At 47.2% G+C, this 21394-nt stretch overlaps 7 protein-coding genes across 7 annotated transcripts; 4 read left to right on the forward strand and 3 right to left on the reverse strand.

The window, feature by feature from the left end:
* Window positions 1–2961: 2961 nt before the first annotated feature.
* On the reverse strand, window positions 2962–4334 carry PSV08DRAFT_351645 (major facilitator superfamily domain-containing protein; the record flags this gene model as incomplete). Its single annotated transcript, XM_014227123.1, has 3 exons — window positions 2962–3465; window positions 3529–4129; window positions 4192–4334. The coding sequence occupies 3 exons, from the start codon at window positions 4332–4334 to the stop codon at window positions 2962–2964; spliced, it is 1248 nt and encodes a 415-aa protein (XP_014082598.1).
* A 1252-nt stretch (window positions 4335–5586) lies between these two features.
* Window positions 5587–7633, forward strand: PSV08DRAFT_179926 (amidase signature domain-containing protein; the record flags this gene model as incomplete). Its single annotated transcript, XM_014227122.1, has 3 exons — window positions 5587–5899; window positions 5958–7373; window positions 7437–7633. 3 exons carry the CDS (start codon window positions 5587–5589, stop codon window positions 7631–7633), a joined length of 1926 nt encoding a protein of 641 aa, XP_014082597.1.
* Window positions 7634–7813: 180 nt separating this feature from the next.
* Window positions 7814–9197, reverse strand: PSV08DRAFT_247510 (Pyoverdine/dityrosine biosynthesis protein-domain-containing protein; the record flags this gene model as incomplete). The annotated part of the gene is made up of 3 exons (XM_014227121.1): window positions 7814–8230; window positions 8286–8671; window positions 8717–9197. The coding sequence occupies 3 exons, from the start codon at window positions 9195–9197 to the stop codon at window positions 7814–7816; spliced, it is 1284 nt and encodes a 427-aa protein (XP_014082596.1).
* Window positions 9198–13822: 4625 nt separating this feature from the next.
* PSV08DRAFT_351648 (glycosyltransferase) lies at window positions 13823–14782 on the forward strand (the record flags this gene model as incomplete). Its single annotated transcript, XM_014227120.1, has 1 exon — window positions 13823–14782. The coding sequence occupies one exon, from the start codon at window positions 13823–13825 to the stop codon at window positions 14780–14782; it is 960 nt and encodes a 319-aa protein (XP_014082595.1).
* Window positions 14783–15313: 531 nt separating this feature from the next.
* On the forward strand, window positions 15314–16351 carry PSV08DRAFT_180813 (uncharacterized protein; the record flags this gene model as incomplete). The annotated part of the gene is made up of 1 exon (XM_014227119.1): window positions 15314–16351. One exon carries the CDS (start codon window positions 15314–15316, stop codon window positions 16349–16351), a length of 1038 nt encoding a protein of 345 aa, XP_014082594.1.
* PSV08DRAFT_202837 (Alpha/beta hydrolase family-domain-containing protein) lies at window positions 16312–17897 on the reverse strand. The gene is made up of 2 exons (XM_066092033.1): window positions 17438–17897; window positions 16312–17388 (listed from the first exon to the last, which is right to left on the reverse strand). Exons 1-2 carry the CDS (start codon window positions 17769–17771, stop codon window positions 16421–16423), a joined length of 1302 nt encoding a protein of 433 aa, XP_065949121.1. The 5' UTR covers window positions 17772–17897; the 3' UTR covers window positions 16312–16420.
* A 366-nt stretch (window positions 17898–18263) lies between these two features.
* PSV08DRAFT_223565 (BRCT domain-containing protein) lies at window positions 18264–21016 on the forward strand (the record flags this gene model as incomplete). Its single annotated transcript, XM_014227117.2, has 3 exons — window positions 18264–18400; window positions 18456–18895; window positions 18946–21016. The coding sequence occupies exons 1-3, from the start codon at window positions 18302–18304 to the stop codon at window positions 21014–21016; spliced, it is 2610 nt and encodes an 869-aa protein (XP_014082592.1). The 5' UTR covers window positions 18264–18301.
* Between the last annotated feature and the right edge of the window lie 378 nt (window positions 21017–21394).

Here is a 21394-nt window from a genome sequence, read left to right on the forward strand (position 1 = left end):
CGGCAGCTGGCCTAAGTACAGGATACTGAGCCAAGATGCTATGCCTCATCTGGTAAGGCTCAATGCGACAACATCGTCTACAACAGAGTGTAAAACAAAAACCGAAATAAGTAAATCATGGAGTACGAACTTGAGTCACGTTGGATGTTGAGGAGCCTCGTGATTTATTGGTTTTTTTACTTTTTGAAAAAGAAGCACACAAAGCTTTGACACTGGCAACTCACAGTGTGATGCAAACAACTCACCTATGGGCACTTTTCGGGTACAGCTACACATTTATTATAGAAAATCGAAGTTTGAGTTTACCAAGAAGGATTAAGAAAAAGCCTAGAGCGATTCATACCAACCAGCATCACCATTGGCGCAAAGTGGCGTTTGGTAATAATGGAGTCAGTCTTCCATAACGATACGAGAAAGGTAATCATAGTCATCATAGATCGCAACCGTGTAAAAGATCCTGTCAAATATCATGACAGCTTTAGCTGCATATTACAATCGGTCCCGGAGGGGGTTTTCATGCGAGAGGAAATGCGATTTGATTAGCTCTAAGAAGTTCTACGCTACATACATAATTAGCCGCGTTTAACTAGTGAGATAACATCCCCTCTGTGACAGAAATCAGATGAGTCAGCATTAAACGCAATTAAGACATACACTAGCGATGGCTCCTTGAGCACACTTGTCCTTGAAGTATTACTGGCTCTAGCTATCGCCTAAGATTAGGGTTTCGGCTTTGAGCTCCACCAACAGTCGCCCACCATGAGACTTACAAACTACATCATTACATTACTGGCCATCTGCCTGCCTACTGCGTTAGCTTGTAAAACATACTCCAAGTGTACAGCGCCGGATTATGAAAGAAACAAAAAAGCATGCGTTTAAGACTGCCAATTAGGCCGGGCTTGTTACGGTCAAGATTGCAGCGCGACTTGCCAAACAGATGGTAATCATGGTGCAGAGATAGGTTGTAGCATAAGCTACGCTAGCCACTTTGGTCTGAAAAAATGCTATTAATGAGATGCATGTACGGAGATGCATTTCAAATGTTCTTGCTAGCGCCAATCTATCAGCGGATTAGTCAAGCCGGATATCTAAGCGTAAGTAACTGAGATTCTTTTCTTCCAAGCTAGAGATAGCTAATATGCTTATATATCTGGTGTTTTTGATTTATTTTTTCGATATATTATGGCTCCCAATACCAATATCACAATCTATGCTTTGAATTTGACTCTAAAATCACAATGTGATGGTAAATCTATTACCTAAATAAGTGCGATAACGGGCATTTCACTACGGACGATCGATTTATAACAGAGCCTGCTAATGATGCTTCAACCCTACTACACCTATGATTAAGATCCTACCTAACGTCCCTCCTTGAAGGTTGAAACCCCCTCTACTTCGAAAAATGCAAGAGGTATATCGGCTTCAAACCACGAGAACTTCACACACGTATTAGCGTATTGTCCCGGTGCGACAAGGCACAGAAGGCAGAGAAGATTGCTTGGTAAGAGGGTGCATGCAACAGACTGCAGGTGCTGGCTTCATTAAGCTCTCAGCATCCTGCGCCCCCTCGCCTTGCTTCGCCCTATCTCCCCATCTTGCGTTGAGACAGTATGCATTTGTGTAAGCCAGGTCGAGGAGGTGCCATTGGATAGATGGGCTCCACAAAGGTGGCTATTGTAGCCTCTCGCGGCGCTACGTGTAGAGGGAGCGAGGACAACAGTAGAACAAGACACAGCTGTCTGCATGATCGGGAATAAGAGCTACCTGAGGCGATGAGATCACTGAAGGCCACATGCCTCGGCCACAGCGCGCATTCCGCTCTAATAAAATCTTAGCACACTACTGCCACCAAATATCGTCTGAGATGTACGGCTAGTCAGATACGTTTTGACGATCTTGACGCCAACGCGGAGAAACTGCCTAGATGCATATTCGCTACTTTAACCTCACCCTTTGACCTTTTAGCCTTAATCTCTGCTACTTTGGCTTCATGTCTAGTCTACTAAGCTTTCTGTAGATGCAAGATATTGCCTTTAATTCTTTAAAGGTACACTCTTATGTACCTAGCTAACGCGTATATAGAACGTACTTAAGAAAGTAGTATTTGATTTATCTACACAGAAAATAAAGCTTTTCCTTCCTTTCAAGTATATAAGAACCTATCTGGAGTTAGAGGCAAGCGTAGAATGATAAAATATAAAGCGCTTACGCTGGATTAGCTCTGTAGAACTAAACTATTCGACGGCGCCTTAAAGACGGGCCGCGTTCGCAAAGCAATCACGGGTCGGTGTTATTTATCTTATGTTTTACATATATTGCATTTCAAACGATCTCCTAAACCTCTTGATCTACCTATCTTAAGACCTTCATTCTCAGCCTTTAGACCCGAGTATTAATTTCAACTCGGGTGGTGCATAGATTCTGCTTGCATCCTCCTCCTGTGGGTAGAGGAATGGACCATCAGGGATAGCTGCATTCGCTTGCCATTTCAGAACTTGACTATGATCAAGATGGATACACTCGCATTGATCAATATGTAAGTTTACCATTATCCTAGTTCTCTAGAAGATAACAGTATATAGATAAGGTAAGACAAAGCTAACTAGAATATAAAGTAAAAGAAAATATGGCAAGAGGGTAATAAGTTAGAGTGGATTATTACTATTCGTTGTATGGAGTTCTCTTTTAAGGATTTAAGCTCTGCCGATAATAAAGGGAACAATACAATGTTTCCGTTCTGAATTTGATGTATGTAGACAAGACAAGAACCGCCTACTTTTACAGATAATGAGAATTTTCTCCTTAACAGGATACTAGTCAAAGTGAATACTGTCTTACTATCGTGAGCCACTTGTCTATCTCAAACGTTATTCTAATATATTCTAGCTTAGAGAAGTATTATTATGTAACCTCTTCTGGTGTTCATCTTTTTTTACAGATTTACAGTCGTGAACACTAGTTGAGCCTTGGTTTCGGCTTCGTTATAGCTGCTAACACGTAGGCTAAGCAGCCCGCCAATAGCGTGGCGCCTCCAAACAACTGAGCATATAAAAAGTTCCCATCATGAATTGCAACAAGTCGTGCTCCAATAACCGGCCCTGTAAGACACGATATACTCACGATTCCAAAGACCATACCAACCTTGGTGCCCACTCTAGTCGGATCAGTACTTAAGTCTCCAGTTGCTGCTGGAAAGAGACTCTGGGTAGCATTGGCTGCAATGCCGTAGACGACAGCCCATCCAAAAAGCCCCTCAGTGGAAGATACACCTGCCCAACCAAACAGCAGCAATCCACTGATCCCAGCCGCGGGGATAAGTGTTCGCAGTATTCCAAAGTATCGATCAGCCAGAAATGCTGGAATGACCCGGCCAAGCAATCCCACACCGTTCATGACGACAATGAACAGCAAAGATTGCGTTTGGGAGAAACTAAGTATTGTGCGCCCAAAGACACCAATCTGACCATGTTAGTCTACCGACAGATATTTTTCGCATCGTAGAAGGAAAATACGAAGACTCACATAGAAGTAGGCGAAATACAACCCCCATAGAGCAAGAAACGATCCTATCGTAAATAGCGTGAAGGATAGTTCCTTAAATGCCCGCGTATCAAGGATTGAACGCGGTTTACGGACCGGAACACGTGTTCTGGTAAAGCTGAGAATCATAACAGCATTGAAGGTTACAACAAAGGACATAATCAGGACGGTCCATCGAAATCCCACGCGATTGAGGCATGAGTAGGCAATGAGTGGGAATACCATACCGCCCGTCGAGGCTCCACAAGTGGCCAGAGAAACAGCAACCGCTCTATGCTTCTTGAAGTACGTCGGCAGGATAGAGACGATTGGTGCGAACAAAAAGCCATGCCCGAGACCGCTGCAGAGACCTTGAGCAAGAAACAACTGCCAGTATTTGGTTGATAGAGCAGTCATGAAGATACCCAAGACTTGCAGCGTGCACCCGAGAAGTAAGGTTTGTCTGAAGTAGCCCATGTCGACTGTCCTTCCGGAGAAGACGCCGACGAAGTTCAGCAGAAACATCTGCAAACCGCCTATCCAGGCAGAGTCTGCTGACGATATACCCAGGTTTTCAACATAGTATTGTTGGAAAAAGCCGAAACTGGATGCGTATTTAGAATCAAGTAAGATTAGTAATCGTGTTTAAGCCTTGGGGAGACTCACGATGTAATGTATCCCCAGCAGTTGAAGATGACCAGGTGGCCCATGACGACTTGCGTCCACGCCAAAGGGCCTCCATCTGGGATTTCCTCATGCTTTGGGTCTTCGGGAGACAGTGCTCGATCTTGCGCAGAAGTTTTCTCCATTGTCTCGTTGTCTAAACACTGTAAATTAGCCGAGTTCTGGTGACTAGGCGTGCAATGAGTACCCATTGTAATTCATCAGACGCGAATAATTCCAGGAGAAGTTGGTTGATGGGATCATTCAACAAGTATATCAAATATCACTTCGATCACTTAGGCGATTGGATCTAAATCGGATCAAACATATAGTAGAGAATGGTTCGCGCTATTTTAATGCAAAGAGATTGATATCTCGATTCAGTGAAAGACGGAACTTGGAAGCCATGTCATAACACTTGCAAGGGCCATTTCCCCCACAAAACAGCAGTTTTAGGTACAGAGACGCAAACTTGGACGATCCGCACGCTTGGGCGATCGATACACTACTGAGTTGAGTTCAACGCCGAACTCGATATGACACTGGACCAAACTTTGCGCCCTGTGCTGGATACCATGTGCTCGCCACTACAGCACAAAGATGTAAACATACGGCACCGAGATGATCTTATCGCGATCATGTACAAAGTTCACTTTCTTTCCGTTGAGATCGTGCGCGCACTGGGCCAGACGTCATATGCGTATTCCCCTCAACAAAAAGAAGTAAACATGCTACTACAGCCGGGATGTTCCTAGCGTGGTTTGTTGAACTTTAAAATTACCCTGATAAGATTGTGTGCTCACTACTCAATCTCTTCATGATGTAAAAGGCCAGTTCTGGATCGGTGATGATGCTTTATCCAAGTAATTTTAGCATAATGGCTGTATTGGTTATTGCTTAGAATGTGAGATGACTTCTTCAGGCATCTGTCGCTGCCTACTACCTCGCTCTTATATTCTTTGCTATGCGCTACAGGTACCTAAATATGACTTTTGTTGCAAGCCTTTTGGGGAAAGGCTCTTTGCATTTCTACAATTCCCCATGCGCTTCAGGGAAGTGTGGGTAAGAAATAGCCTTCCAAATTATTATACAAATCCACTCCAGTTCCGTATAGTGGAAATCCAGTGGGAATGTAGCTGAGATATTACACATGGACTGTATTCATACAAATCTTATGAAAGAGCAATTCTCTAGATAAACAAGGGTACTGTGTTCATCAGAATACATCTACGCATTTACATGACAATTCTCTCACTTAGCTCTTGCTTTTTACGTCGCCCCACTCTCCCATTCCTGCAGTGCACTGACAGTGCGCATTGCTTTGCCTGGTATATCGAACGTATTGATCCTAAAAGAATCGCACGCCCATTTTCACTCCAGTTTCTTTCCTAGTTAATTATGGCTTTCAGATCCCCAGGTTTTTGGGTAGCCCTACTCGCTACTGTTTCATCACTTGGAGAAGCTCTCCAGATTACTGGCACTACCGCATATCTCAATGGCATTCCTTATTGGATCGCGCCAGATGCAATCGGGTCGCTTCAAAGCAATTTAGCAACTTTGTTATTCGAATCGAACAGGGTTGCTTTAAATGGTTTTATGCCCATGTCCGCAGTATCTTCTGGCTCTGATGCTTATTCGGATGCTTCTCTTGAGCGTGAACTCTCCCACTTTGGGGAGAACGATGATGTATGGAGCGAAGGTTTTGCCAAGCGTATGAATTCCTTAACCTATGTTCTTCGATTTTTCGGAACGTACTAATATATCCTTAGTGGTTTATCTTCAAGCAACTGATGAGAGACGTGGGAATTCTGGGGCCGATTCCATGCAAAGTTGGGGCAACAAAACTGTATTATTTGCTCCAAAGAAGATGAATGAGATTATTCCTCGGGGCCCTTACTTCCTGTCGTCTCAAGGCAACATTCATCGGGCTTACCGACTTTACTCTGACCACCAAGAAGCTTTCACTGAGTCTGTGTATACCAATTCTTCTGGCAAGCATTCTGTTCTTCCTGCACATATACCAGGGAATAGCCTTACAATTGCTGTTCCGTCTAGACTTTACTACAAACGTACACCGACTGCCCCGCTTGCTGGCATGCGTGTTGGTATAAAAGACATTTTTGACGTCACTGGCTTAAAAACTGGCAACGGCAACAGAGCATGGTACAACCTATATCCCCCAGCCAATGCAACAGCACCCGTGGTAAAGCGGTTGCTAGATGCAGGCGCGATCATTGTGGGCAAACAAAAAACTGCTCAATTTGCCAATGGAGAATACTCGACTTCAGATTGGGTTGATTATCACTCACCTTTCAATCCACGCGGAGATGGCTATCAAGATCCCAGCTTTTCTTCCGCAGGAGCCGGTGCTAGTGTTGCATCGTATGACTGGTTGGACTTTGCATTGGGATCAGATACAGGCGGTAGCATTCGCGGTCCTGCTCGATCCAACGGTCTTTACGGGTTGAGGCCGTCACATGGTGCTGCGCCCTTACAACTTGCACTCCCGCTTGCTCCTGAACTAGACACCGCTGGGCTCATTGCAAGGGATCCGTTGCTTCTCCAATATGCATCTACGGAGATATACGGACTACCCCGCAACAGCTTTCAGGGTTTTCTCCCAACTCAATTGCTGGTCGAATCGTTTCCAGCCGAATTGTCGAATAAGATAGCCACGATTATCGATCGATTTCTTGATGAGATGAAGAATGTTCTTGGAATCGAGAAGACCGACTGGTTCAACGTAACAACCGCCTGGCAACAGTCTCGACCCCAGTCCGCACCGGTGGATATACAGTCATTGTTAGGAAATGTTTACGCAACAATCATCGGCCAACGTCAAACGGAATTAGTACGCGACCCGTTCTACGTCAAATACGCATCCACGCATGACGGAAGACTGCCCGCTGTAAACCCAGTTCCATTGGCACGATGGGCTTTTGGGGATGCGCAACCATCCACGGCATTGGCTGATGCGCTCACAAACAAAACTGTATTCATGGACTGGTTCCAGAACCATGTGCTCAAGCAGGATCGCCGCAGCTGCACATCAGCGGTGCTTGCCTACATTAGTGCGCCAATCATTCAATACAGAAGCACCTACAGAAGCCCACCAAAAGCGCCCTCGGGGTTCACGAACCAGTACTTTAGCGTCATGGCTGAGGTACCCGATATAACCATTCCGAGTAAGTGGTCCGATCGGAAGCTTACGACTAGTTTGAACAGATTCGCTAATGAGCGTGATGCAGTTGGTGAGATGTCCTACCATTCTACAACAACAAATCACACGGAGCCATTACCTGTGTCGATAAACTTGATGGTTGCCAAAGGATGCGATGCTACTTTATTGAATTTAGTCACGAAGCTCTATCATGCAGGTGTGCTAAAGGCTTCAGAAGTTGGAGCAAGTCTTGTCGACGGTGGGGAGATACTGCAAAAAAGGTAGATGGATAGTCAGTCAAGGATATGTCAAGTTTGAGATGTAGATTTGTTACACAGCTGATGTTCATGGGAAAGATTTTTCAAAAATTTCCAAATTACTTTTATTAAGTATGGTAGTTATACATAATGAACCAATAAGAAGACTTTTCACCAGCACACAGCAACCCCTGGTTGATAACGACTTTTAGAACCCTTCCAAGATCACATTTCCTTGGAGACTCTTCAGTTTGGCGAGTTTCTCCTGGTCAGCATCCGATAAAGACTCCTTGGAATTTCCCCCAACATTTCGCACAATCATGCCACCGCCGTAAAGATGGGTGAACTCTACCTTCGCATCCCATGAATACAATGGGGATCGCTCACGGAAGCAGTACGGCACACCGTCTTTCAACACCAGGTCGTGAGTCTCCCGCAGGACTCCCGCATGTGCCGTCTTGAACTTTCCGTTAACATCCACAGCCACTGCGCAGTGCCATGGGGTCATGGAGAAGGAGTCGGGTTGGGGTATCATCGGCATTGAAATCTTTGTGAGTCCAGTCGAAGGATGAATGGAAAGACGGACATAGTCGGGGTATCTCTCACGTATCAAAGCTGCAAAAGCCTAGCGTTTCGTATTAGTATGAATAACATCGATCAATACGGGGATTGTTTCGTACCACACCACGAGCAATCATTGCTTTAGCAGTATTATGTACCAGAGCTTTCCACTTCTTCCCACTAGCCGCATTTTGTCGGAAAGGACTAAAAGCAAGGTCCTTCTTCAGAAACTTCGAGTAGCCGTCATAGGTTGACTTGTAGTCTGGGTCGTTCTGGATGTACCAATTCGCATCGAACTCGGAATCGCCGTAGCGGGTCATCATTATGCGACGAGAAGGCTCAAGGAGATGGACAAAGTCCTCCTTGGAGATTTGCTCGTCCGTGTGCAATCCCAAAAGGTTCATAATGCGGACGAACTTGATGCAGTCGTAGCCTTTCTCTGCCACCATCCTGCGCAGAGTAACTCCGTACTCCCAGAGGCTATCCTCCGTAACTTCTGTGAGGTCTTATTTCGTTAGCTAGTACTCTTGAACCACAGAAATTTACTCACCATTATAACAAGCACCATCAGTCGCAATAAGGACCATGGCACCGGGCTCATAGACGCGACCGATTTGGGTGCACAAGTCGTTCAATCGGTCCAAAGCAAGTTCTTCTCCAAGGTCAGGGCTAGTGCCAAGAACCTTGTCTTGTGTATTAATGCTTTTGGCCGGGAAGGCTGGAAGAACCATAGGGAGCTTCCTGTGCTCAGACACATGCAGGTGGACTTTTGGTCCGAAGACCTTCCTTCCCATGAAAACGTCGTTGCCATACTGCTGAAGACTGAACGTCTCTAAGATATCCATGATGGAAGCGACCGTCTCGTCGATTTGCTGTCCTTTTTTGATGCCCTCGTTAAGCGCAGCCTTGATCAAGCCGTTGCTAGAAGGCTGAGGAATCCGAACAGTGTGCTTTTCCGCTGGGAAGGAAGGTCGTGAGAAGGGTTGCAGTCCAACTTGGACCGATGCAGTGGAAACCAAAGTCTGAGACATTTTTGGGTATGTACAAAAGAGTTTTTTCGAAGTGTATTATGTAGAGAAAGATATGTCGTGAAATGTGTTAATGGGTATATGTATTATAAACTAAGTGATGAGAAGGTAATGGGTTAGGATGTTCTGAGACATTTGGAGGCTGCACTCATCTCTGAGATATCTATATAGTGTTCACTCTTATCCCATTTCCTGAGTTGGTATCGAACGTGCGCCATGATTCCACTAGCCCGGAGGGATTGAATACGCCAAAGCGTAGACTCAACAAACACTTGAGCTCTGGGATCGGGGTGACGTTGGCGGATCAACATCACCACATATTCCATGATGTTTTGCTGCATCGTGGCATGAGCAAAGCATGTTCTCTACACTTCATAGCTGGATACTATGACGCGATTCTTCAAACAACCGAAAACGCTCTTCCGTGCCTATTAGGCCTATAATCTCAGGAAAATGCAGCAGAAAACAAGAAGCAAAACTAGCATTTGAGGTTTGAGATGTCATCATTGGTTGCATAGAATAAGTAAAATAGGTCAGAACTCAGGGACTCTTGGCGCGTAGGGCTTCTTTTTTTACATCGCTCATGAACAAGGCAAGCAAACGGCCAAGGGATCAAGGATATTGTCAACCCATTTCACATTTTCGGGAAAAAGAACACATAAAAGCGGAGTGTCTTGGCGACCTCTGAAGCGGAGGAAGAAATGATTGGATACGTACGGGTCCTTGCCCCGATTTATTTACTTCTTTCTCGCTTGGCTAGCACATGTTTCGTAGATCTCTATGATCGAGCTCCTCAACAGAGGCCCATCAGGGGCCATTTCCAGCTCAAAATGATCCTGATCGAGTGGTAGCTTGAGGCTTTGTTGTCGGAGGCATCAAAAAACGACAAGGAATCAGAGTTTCGTTGTGTTGAAACAAATTATTGGGGACCCATGAAGAGCAATGTGTGCCTCAGAGCCAAGCCACGTGTCTGTGACTGACCCAAAATCATAGACATGCGGGGAAGGAGCTCCTCTGATCTGAGAGCTCTGATACATGGTACCGTGATGAGCATGGTGACATCAGCCTGGAGTCTCGTCTCGACCCAAAATTTTAGCCAGCAGGGTGGTTGCATACCAGTCCACTTGCCTACCACGCTGTTATTTCTAAAACTTGTGATAGAATTCATCGTCATTCAAAGAAGTCTTTGATTATAAATCGCAAACTGCAAAGGTCGTTTCGTCTATACAAGCATCTTCCTGGCCAAGTCCAGTGCTCACTCTAGCTTGCTTCACTTCATGCCCTTCGCCCTGCAAACGTTGGCGTCCGCTTTCCCGTCCTTGGCATCGCTATTTCCAGAGCCTCAAAACAAAGATCTTGGCTTTTCTTGGTTCCTGGGTAGCCTTCTCAATGAACACCTAAGCAATCTGATTCCAACTCTTCATTCTCTTATAGAATTCCTCTTTGTGCTAGAATTCTGTTGACCTCATATTTTCTCATTACAGCACGTCATCTTTGATCTAGACGAGTCCTTGTCGAAAATTTGAACTCGAATAGCTCCTTTCAGCGACAAAGTAGTACGATCTTAGACACCAGGTGTATGCAAAATATCGACGATGTTGCGATCAAGTGCGTACGCTAGCTTCGCGATCTCCCGCGTCATGATCAACGGTCCCAGGTACCAGACATGCAGCGTCTATAGTGGGAGACTTGTAATAATGAAGCTTTCCCTGAGTAATAATAACCTCCTTTAGGAAAATGGAGCATTACTAGGCCTGGCATTTTGTAATCACCACGCGTTAGTCCCCATGTTTCTTTTGGCCTTACACATGCCAAACACGACTTTGGAACTAATGCTCTAGCATACTTTTAGGGACATTCATCTTGTAAGAGGCAACTTGAACCTCGATCCAAGCGTACAGCTATTGCAGATTCATTACACAAGGAATACTGTAATAGTTTCGATTGAGGATTGGCCTTACCATCGTCGGTCTCAAACTTATGTCCTTTGAGTCAACTGCGACCACGTTTGTTCCTGTATTCGCCGTCACACTCGACGATTTACTAGCCACTAAATGTATCGCTTAATATCCCTCAATCCTCTTTCGATGATACCAGGGCAGCGAATGGGTATACGGAGCTAGGAATTACAGTTTCTGACGAGCAGTGAGAGAGCAGTATAGATGTATCGCAGCTGTAGCCTGAGATAACAAAGATACATCAGAGAGGATAATTTGAATGTTTAGCAAATTATTCAATTAATATGGAGGTAAACCGATCTTCATCGAGATAATGATAGTAAGCCATTTTGGCGTAGATATAATCGCTGTCGATTGATCTGATGTAAGCCGTCTCCGATAGTTAGTTAGAGACAACGTCGATTAGGACATGTCCTGTTCGAGACAGAACGATTTGCGCGACGCATTTCATCTCATGTAAATGTACAAATATTTCTTAAGGCCTCATCTTCATGCGAAATCCTCGATGTAGCACACGTGTTCGCAGGTTGTTAAAGCTTCTTTCTCAACCTATCATGCTTATTTAATCGGCATCAAGATCCCTTCCAGTTAAAACCCATGCATGACTATCAACCCACTCTTCCCTGGCCTTATTCAATCGTCTCTACGGTCGCAATACCCACTGCGAGCTCTGGTACAGAGCGTTATCACAGATGCCCAACACCCGTACGCAAATGCTTGAAATTATTTACACCAAAGATCAATGAAGGAAGCGACTTGAAAGGCTTAATCGACCAAGCTCGAAGTATCTAATACCACAAAATTGGATGCGGAGGCACCTACACCGCTTCGAGCCTGCACGCGGACAAACCGCGGGTCAATATGGTTTAAAGTAAGCTGATATCTCTCCCGTTTCTGTGACGTTCACTGCCGATTGGCGGAAACGCAAAGCTGGAGCTTATATTTAGAAAAAATACTCTCCAATAAATTATCCCGAACCGTATCACATGTATCAACGATTGTGTGCTACTTATAGTGGTCTTTTTCCTCTGACTCTCATTCATTCCAAACCATCTTGGTGCCTTGTCACAGCATCACGTCCAATTCAAACCGACTCTACTACTTCAATCATGCGCTATATCATTGTTTCCCTCATCGCTACATTCACGACGTTCGCATCTGCTTTTTCAGATGAGACTTCATTTGATGGGTATACACTCAGCGAAGACAACTGCGCAATTGAAGAGCTGAGAGGGCCAAATGCCTGCTTCTTTTCCCGTCCCTCTCCAGATGGATTAAGCTTTCAACTTCATTTTGGCGTTTGCAAGTATTTGTAAGATGTTTCACAATCGAATTATTCATAGCTTGTTGCTCATTTCGTGCATAGCACCGACTACCAGGATGAAACCAAGTCAAAATGGTATTGCAGTTTCTCTTGAGCGTCGTGAATCGAACGGAGCATGTCTAAAGCTGCGATGGATCACCCTTTACTTGCGAAGGATTGGGTTATGATAGGGAAAGTGAGGTCGCGAGTGTGATGAGTCCGATTCTTTGAAAGACTCCGAATCATCCAGTGAATCAACAATTCACTGTAGACTCATGCAAGCCAATAAATACCAGTACAATTACTTGACCCGGTAGTAAAATGCAAGTGTGAGATTAAACTCAGGCCTTCGGGGGCCGTAAGGCTGGGTTCAACCTAAACCACATAAAAGCAGTAGTACTACACCTAGCGCGTCAGCCTCGTTAGCACTCGCCCAACCTCAACCCCACATTCCTTGACTACTAGCCCACAACCCCCACACTTCGTTCTCCAAATCAAGGTCAAATTCTTGTACATTGTGGCACGATACGTGATCGAGCTCAAAAGATCACAGGGGCGACCCGCAATCGAGTTTGACAGAAATAAGCTGACAGATGATCGTTGTGAGGGATCGATTAAAGAAGGTGTCTATTTACGTACGAAAGAAGATCGTAATATATACTACAAGCTAGTCACGTGATACTACACCACAACATACACAATATTTACCGCCTATCTGCACTTCCGTTTATTTCCGCGTCGAAGCATTGCGAGTGTGGATAGGAAGCACCGATGAAATCTTGGGTCAACATAACAAACGAATGAGGGCCCCTGAGTCAAGCCGTAAGCATGAAATGCATGTTCCATCCCTGGTAAGTACGTCCATGTCAGCCAAAGTTTATGTGTAAGTGTATCGGCTGGCGGCGGTCAAGGAGCTGACAACAAAAATGGGTATTGTCTAGTGAAACGCCTCGATTGTCATCTGGGTGAGCTCCCTTTTCTGGCTTGTTCTCGAGGCCTTCTGCATACGTAGGGACAGCTTGATAAACTCCAAAGCCAACACTATGTTTAGCGAGAATGATGTTCGCTAAATATCTGCCAAACGCTTATCAGCTCGCACCATGAGCCTGATTGTCGCGTCAGGGGAATTTAAGGCTGTCACACCATTGTCAGTTGCGACCCACTCAACCCGAGTACGTGCGCAATGGGCAGGCTTGCGTATACCCTGGACCCTCCGCCGCGCTTGGCTATTTTCTTACGAGAACAAAGGTTACCTCTCGGTGATTTAATGGTAGGACACACCTAATACACGAATTGAGTTTGGAATTTTCCAACTGCGTGGCCAATTTTCTCTCATTCTCAGTCTCTCCCTCAAGTTTTTTTTCAACATGTTGTCGCAACCACCACAATTAAGGAAACTTTTTAATTACTACACGTTGACTGCGCTGTGTATGATCGGATTGATCTACCATTTTCACCTTGTCCAGGACCATCTCGCAGTTCGTATTCCCGAAGTTTCCGCGATAATACCACGCAACCCAAATGGAATCCCCAAACTGCTCTGGTACAAATTGGGTCCCAAGGGTCTTTCTGAAGAGGCACGGAATTGGACCGACTCTTGCATCAAGGGCAATCCTGAATATCGAGCACACTTTATGATGGACGAGAGCGGCGATGAATACGTTCGCAAAACCTTTGCATTTCGTCCCGATATCGTCAACACGTACCTTGCATTCCCCATTCCTATATACAAGGCCGACATGCTACGCTATCTGTTGCTCTGGGATCAAGGTGGCGTGTGGTCGGATTTGGACGTCTCGTGCGAAGGTGTGCCTATGGACGAATGGGTACCACCTAAATTTCAGGGAAAAGCTTCACTCGTGGTAGGATGGGAGTTTGACGCAGGCCACGACGAGCCTTATATACGCCAGTTCTGCAGCTGGACTATTATGGCTAAGCCACGGTTACCGCACATGATGCAGGTTGTTGATGACATCCTTGAGGAGGTACGGGCAAAGACTCTGGAGTATAACGTTCCGGTTGAAAATATCACACTGGAAATGATGGGAGATGTGGTTGATTTCACGGGTCCCCGACGCTTAACGACTGGTACCTTTAGGAGTTTGGCGAAGCGACTCAATAGGACCCTCGATATAACCGAGACTTATAAGATTTTGAAGCCGCGACTCTACGAAGACGTCTTGATATTACCAGGACATTCATTCTCGGCACTCACAAATAGGTATACACCAGAGGAAAAGTCGGTCCTACCGCCGCAACTGGTGACCCATCACTACTCTGGAAGTTGGAAGAACGACAAAGGGGGTGAGTTAAAGCGTAGGAAATGAGATATTGAGCGTATTTGGGAGACTTTCATTTCTAGCAGCCAGTCTCCATGTCTTACATGTATACTATGACCACATGTCAGACCGTCCTGCCTAGGCTGTGTGATCAACACGATTTACACAAGCAATAAAGTCCGCCGTGGCCAGCACCTCCGCTCTGGATTCAGTACTTTGGTTTTTGAGGAAAGTGAATAGAGAAACAAGTATCAGGCAGAGGAAAAAGAAGGTCTGCTACAGGCGAAGAGCGGCGGGATGAGCACGCTTTATGGGACATTACGTAGAGTTAGACAGATGTCAAGAGCTTCATAGTCGATTCGAATGTAGGAATCTTTCGAAACAACAAAGTGGGGGTGCATTGGGGGGAATTGAGCCTTCTTGAAATACTGCGACGTTGTGGCTGGTAACGCCAAATGTCTACGTCATGAGTCGCTCAACCACATGGCGACCCACCTCAGGAGCGTTACACTTCCAACACAACATTATCAAAACCTTAACGCCACCAGGAGGTCAGCTTTGGTACAACAAACAACCACCATGGAGCATTTCGCCCCGCACCCGTCCTCGCAGTTCGAAGGCTACTACTCCAAGTTCGACCTTGAATCCGGCTCTCACATCGCTTTAATCATCTGCTCAGTACCCAATGCGCCCTCACGCCCACACATGGTCTCCTTCACTTACTACCCATCAACCGGACACCCCATTTTTCAGCGTGAGCACTTCATCCCAGAAATCAAGCGCGTAATCGCCGACCCCAAAGGCAAATCATTCGAGCTCCAAGTCCCAGGCATGGGCACCATGACCACCACCAGCAACGGCCTCACAAGCTACAACTTCTCCGCCGAAGACGGCAGCTGGACCCTCAAAGCCCAATGCACAGATCACACCGCCTGGCGATCAGACAAAAGCACGCCAGAAGGCTGGATGGTCCACCTCCCATTTCCACTGCACTGGCACGTCCATTCCCTCTGCTCCCCCACCACCCTCTCCCTCTCCATCCCCGCACTCGGCACAGATTTTCCCGCCGCAGACACACACACCAGCGCGACCATCCACCAAGAAAAAAATTGGGCCGATAGCTTCCCAGACGCACACATGTGGGTGCAGGCCTGGGACAACGACGCGAAACGCGGTGTCTGTCTTGCGGGCGGCGAGATCCTATACAACACTGCCTTCCTACTCGGCTACCGCTCCCCAGACTTGAATCTAGATTTCGTGCCCCCATTTTCAGTCGCGTATTTGAATCTCTTCTCGCCGTTCATGAGCGTGGCGAATGATTGGGAGGACCGGTCTTTTTCTATTTCAGTCAGTAATTACACGCACAAGTTGGAGTTGAAGGCGCATGCGCCCAAGGAGCCGGGTTGGTTTGGTCTCGCGAGTCCGTTTCCGGATGGGCACCGCGCGAATTTTTGTAGGGAGAGCTTTTTGGCGATGATTGAGGTAAGGATTTCGGAGCGGCTGGGGTGGTGGCCGTGGAGTGGCTGGAAAGAGGTCAAGAGGGAGAGGTGGGAAGGGGCAAGTTTAGAGTTTGCTGGGGGGTATTATCCGGAGAGGGGGGAGAGTAAGAAGGAGTGAGCTTTTGGGGGGAAAGCGAAAAAAAGTGGTGCAGTAACGATTTGTATTTCAGATTCACATACGGATAGATCACAACTTGGATGTCTTCTTCTCTCTTGGCTTGATGAGCGCGTCCAATTCCTCGACAAACCGCTTGGGCAATACACTCCTCTCGATACCCTGCTTGCCCTCCCATTCTTCCTCCGTCTTACGCTCCCAATCCCAGTACCTCTTCATTTCCTTGCCTACCCATTTGCTAATGTGGTCCGCGCTCTCTTCGACCTTTTCCATGGGAATCAAATGTCCGGCCCCTTTGACCGTGACGTTGTCTACAAGGCCCTCTGCACGGCCTCCGCTGCCGTTGACGCCTGATCCCGTCATCTGCATCTTCTCCTCGATGACGGCGTCGTCAGTTAGAAAAGAGAGTTCGCCAAAGATGTAGAAGCAGGATGGGCGAAGGGATGGTAGCTGGTTGAAAACGATTGTGCTTTCGCCGCGGTAAAAGGGTGTTTGGGGCTCCTCATACGGCGTCATGTCTGCGTGTGTTCTTCTGTTCAGCTTTCGGTTGCTGAGGGTGAAATCTGCAGATGAGGGCTCCTTATCTCCTGGTCTTGCGGTGAAGTTTGCGCGGAGAAACGTCAGGACTTCTTGATGCTTGGTTGTTGTGAGGGTAACTTCAGGCTTCTTTGCGCCGGGAAACAGTTCTGTCGGTACGTCTCTTAGTCCATTCTGCACCCAGCGATCCAGCACACGCGGATCCCAGGCTTGGTAGAATTTGCTCTTTGCGAAACTCTTTGCTGCGTCTTCCCGTGATGGCCAGAGCTCTCGGCGCCTTGCTGAGGCGGCTGCGGGTGAAATGTTGCCGTTGAGAGAGACTTTTCCTTGGATGACCGGGTCAATGAGAACAAGTGTCTCAAAGAGCCTGGGGTGGAGAAGAGCAAGGTTTGCGAGCTGGCAGCCGCCCATGCTGTGGCCCACGCCAACAATGGGACGGGGCATTTGGTCGCGGAAGAGGTTGACCATGTGGAGCAGATCTCTGCTGTGGTCCAGCCATGCCGCTATTCAGAATTAGCTTTTTGCTTTGCACAGTCATGTAGGTTTGCATACGGTCATTGCCCAGTTTACTCTCGTTCATCACACCACTCCAGCCTTGGTGCACAACGTCTGCTATCCAGATTCCGCGGATACCAAAGCCGTGCTGCTCGCACCGCTTGAGCAGCTCATCCCACAGCGGCTCGTACAGTTCTTTTGGAAAGCCATTTGCATGCGCGGCGATGATGGTAATGTCACCGGGCTTGGGGCTCTTGTTGCTGAGCGGCGTGTATTGCTTGACGGCCAAATGTAGTACTTCCTCTTGTTTTGTTGCCGTTGATCGGGGAAATCCACGGATATGCGAAGCTGGTACCTTGTGTTCGTCTATCCGGAAGTAGGTTGAAGACATGATTAGATAAGGGGTTATCCGGGCGCAAACGTGGTCTGCTCCTGAGGACAATGATGTGGAAAAGAGGTTATTTGTAGAGGGAGCGAATATGAGCGCGATCAGGGTGGATAGGTGGTTGTTTTGAATGCCGAGAAGAAGACAAAAGCAAGCGTGGGTTGATGCTCCAGGTGTCGTGACGAGTTGCCGGCATAATCTGGGGAAGACTGCCGAGGTCCATTCTGGACGTGGCGATTCAGTACTGCACGAGTAAAACAGTAGACTTTATGGTCTAATCAGCTAGTCCAGAATCTCTCTAGACTCTTTGAGCAGTAACTCCAAGAGCAGTCAGTATGAAAAGGGATATTCATGCCCCCACATACCTGGTCATCCCATACATGTGACGGAATCGGCATAGAAGTGTTTGGGTGGGGTCGCACGTGACACATGTCGCGTTCGCGCTGCATCGATACGCGCCGCCAGTCGCGCCTGGTGGGAGAATATTGGCAGTGCTGCATTCTTCACACAACGTCATATCACAATCAATCGCCGCCATGGAGGACACAACTATGCAAGACGGCTCTCCAGGATTATTTTCAGAGCTCAGTTTCACCATATGTCCCAATGGCCTATCTGAAGACCGTATACAAGAGGTATGGGACGCGTCGTGACTTTAGTTTGATACAACAGTGTTAATAGACGGCGCAGATTGAACATGCCATTACTGGCGCACAGGGGACGATCGTGCCCTTTGAAGCCCCCAAGGGCCGCATAGACAAACTCCAAGAAATCAACTACATCGTTTCAGAGACGGCCGACTTCCCAGACTACTACCGTGCCCTCGATCTCATGATACATGTCATCCGACCTGCATGGGTAGACGCGTCCCTCCAGGCCATGAAGACCAAGAACCCGCGGACCTACAGCCCAGACCCAGCCCTCTTCATGAACGACGTAGTCATATGTTGCGGGGATATACCCAGCGGAGACAAAGAGGCTATCGAAGGTGGCGTGCTGGCAATGGGCGGGCAAATTGCACCCAGCTTGTCCAAATGGGTGACGCATCTTATTGCGCTGGATATCAGCGAGCCACGGTGCCAGTTGGCGATTAGCAAGCGCCTGCAGCTCACGATTGTGCTACCCCACTGGTAAGATTTGCATTGTGGGCACAGAGTACGGCTATCGCTGACATTACCAGGTTCGATGACTGTCTAAAGGTTGGGCGGAGAATATCAGAACGCCCCTACACGCTACCAAATCCCGAGATCCTCGCCGACGTCGAACCAGGCGCCATACCTCCGACACGAACAAGCCAGCAGATTCGAGATGCCACCACGCCAGACCCCCAGAATGAACCTGTACCACCGCCACCTCATCTCGAACCCCCGCGTGCTATCAAAGCCTTTGAAGGGAAAAGCGTCAAGCTCGGAGAAGACCTAGATATCAGCACTAAGCTCAGGGGTATCATAACAGGCATGATCAAGGCTGGCGGCGGTAGTGTGACTTCCAAGATAGACGAGGCGGACATGTACGTGTGCAACTACCGGGATGGTACCGACTATGTCAAGGCTTCGCAAGCACGGAAAGATGTCGGCAACCTCGGCTGGCTATACTATCTCATCACTCACGGTATCTGGACAAATCCAATGCAGCGAATGATGCACTATCCACGGCCGCGTCAAGGCATTCCAGGCTTCGACAAGTACAAGATTAGCATTTCGAGTTATACGGGCGAAGCACGCGTTTACCTAGAAAACTTGATCAAGGCGACAGGTGCAGAATTCACAAAGACGTTCAAACAGGACAACACACATCTTATTGCTGCACATAGGAACAGTGAAAAATGTGAAGCAGCAACAGAGTGGGGTGTGAACATTGTCAACCATCTTTGGCTGGAAGACAGCTACGCCAAATGCCGAGAGATGCCACTGACGGACAATCGCTACACTTACTTTCCGGCGCGGACGAATCTTGGAGAGGTCTTGGGCCAGACTGAGATAGACCGTGAGGCTACTGAGAAGATATTCTTCTCCAAGCAAACAAAGTCTACCAAGGCTGCAAAGGCAGCACCTCAAGTCAACAATGCCCCGACATCCAACGTTGCACCAAGAGTGAGCGAGCCTCCAGCACGCAGCCCGCCTGCGGCTGAGAAGGCTAAGCGTGCCAAATCAGGAGGTAGTGTGCAAACCCCAGCATCTGCACGACAAACAGATGGAAAGGAAAACCACACACCAGGCAGCCGTGGTGCCAAGGATCGAGCACTGTCAAAGCTACACGATGCTGCCCCGGATATTGCCCAATTCGAAAAAGAAATGAAGCGCAAGGGCGGCGTCATACATGGCGGACGTCGACGAGCAGAAGATGAGACCGAAGAACGAGCAAGACAAACAAAAAGCGGTCGTGATTCAGTGTCGAGTAAACGATCTTTTGACAAAGTTGACGAAGACGACGAAGACGATGAGGAGACAGAAGAAGAAACTACAGATGTCCCAGCGAAGAATAAACGAGCAAAGAAAGAGAAGCTTACTCCAATCAAGTTCCGCATGTTGATCTCCAAAGATGAAAGATGGACCAACAATCCAGACAAAGAATCCAAAGACAAGGCACGTCTACGCGAACTGGGCCTCTTCATCACCGACGACTTCAAAAAAGTAGACCTCGTTTGCGCCCCGCATCCCGTCCGAACAAAAAAGTTCATCGCCTCACTCGCCTGTGCACCCACTCTCGTCTCAACCAGCTATCTCGACTACGCCCTCAAGCACAACAAGCTTCCCCCAGTCAACAAGCACCTTCTCCAAGACAAGGATTTCGAAAAAGTAAACAACTTCAAACTCTCGGAAGCCCTCGACCGCGCAAAGCAAAACCGGCACCGCCTCCTCAAAGACTGGACCATTTTCTGCACCGAAAAAGTTGCGGGTGGGTTCGATACCTACAAAGATATCATTGAAGTCAACGGCGGTAAATGTTCGCTTTGGAAAGGTCGGCCAACTACTGTCTCGGCTTCCAAACGCATTCTTAATACCTCGGATAAAGAAGTTAGTCAGAACCAGGTTGAGGATGAGGGCGATGTGCTATATCTGATTTCCGACGCTGACAAGAGAGAATTCACAAATTGGAACAAATTTAGGGAGTTGGCCAAGAAACACGACATGATTCCTCGCATTGTCAAGACGGAGTGGCTGTTGAGTGTTACTATGGCGCAGTATGTGCATTGGGATCCACAGTGGGAGCTTAGTGAGGAGAGCGTGGGGGCCGCAGGGAAGAAGTGAGAGTGATTTGTTTTTTTTTCGTACGTTGCGGAATTAATGCGCGTTTTCGACAAATGTATCATTGAAGCAAAGCGATGGGCGTCACGGTAGATCTTTTGTCTTGGTAGCGATGCCCAAAAGCGGGAAAGACGTGAGTGGAAAGGTGGCTCATGCAAGAGTGTATAATTAGATGAATAGTATGATGATTGCGGTGAAATACCAGCTATCTATGCACACGTAACTCCTTTGTTTTCTTTTCATCTAAATGTGACGTATTACTCTTTCTTTGCTAAGATGGTTCAAGCAGAGAAAGTATGGAGTACGCGTACTTGTACGTCTGTAGATGCAAATAGAGATTGCCACGCACGCATCCAATCGTTGCCTATCGGAGGTAAAAGA

The sequence above is a fragment of the Bipolaris maydis genome (assembly GCF_028858645.1).
Source record: "Bipolaris maydis strain C4 unplaced genomic scaffold PSV08scaffold_7, whole genome shotgun sequence".
Lineage (NCBI taxonomy): Eukaryota > Fungi > Ascomycota > Dothideomycetes > Pleosporales > Pleosporaceae > Bipolaris > Bipolaris maydis.

Excerpts from the sequence above, each read along its gene's own strand:
- PSV08DRAFT_202837 (XM_066092033.1), bottom strand. The coding sequence starts at position 17,771 with ATGTCTTCAACCTACTTCCGGATAGACGAACACAAGGTACCAGCTTCG. Across the intron at positions 17,389-17,437 it reads GAGTAAACTGGGCAATGACC|CGGCATGGCTGGACCACAGC; the intron begins GTATGCAAACCT and ends AATTCTGAATAG.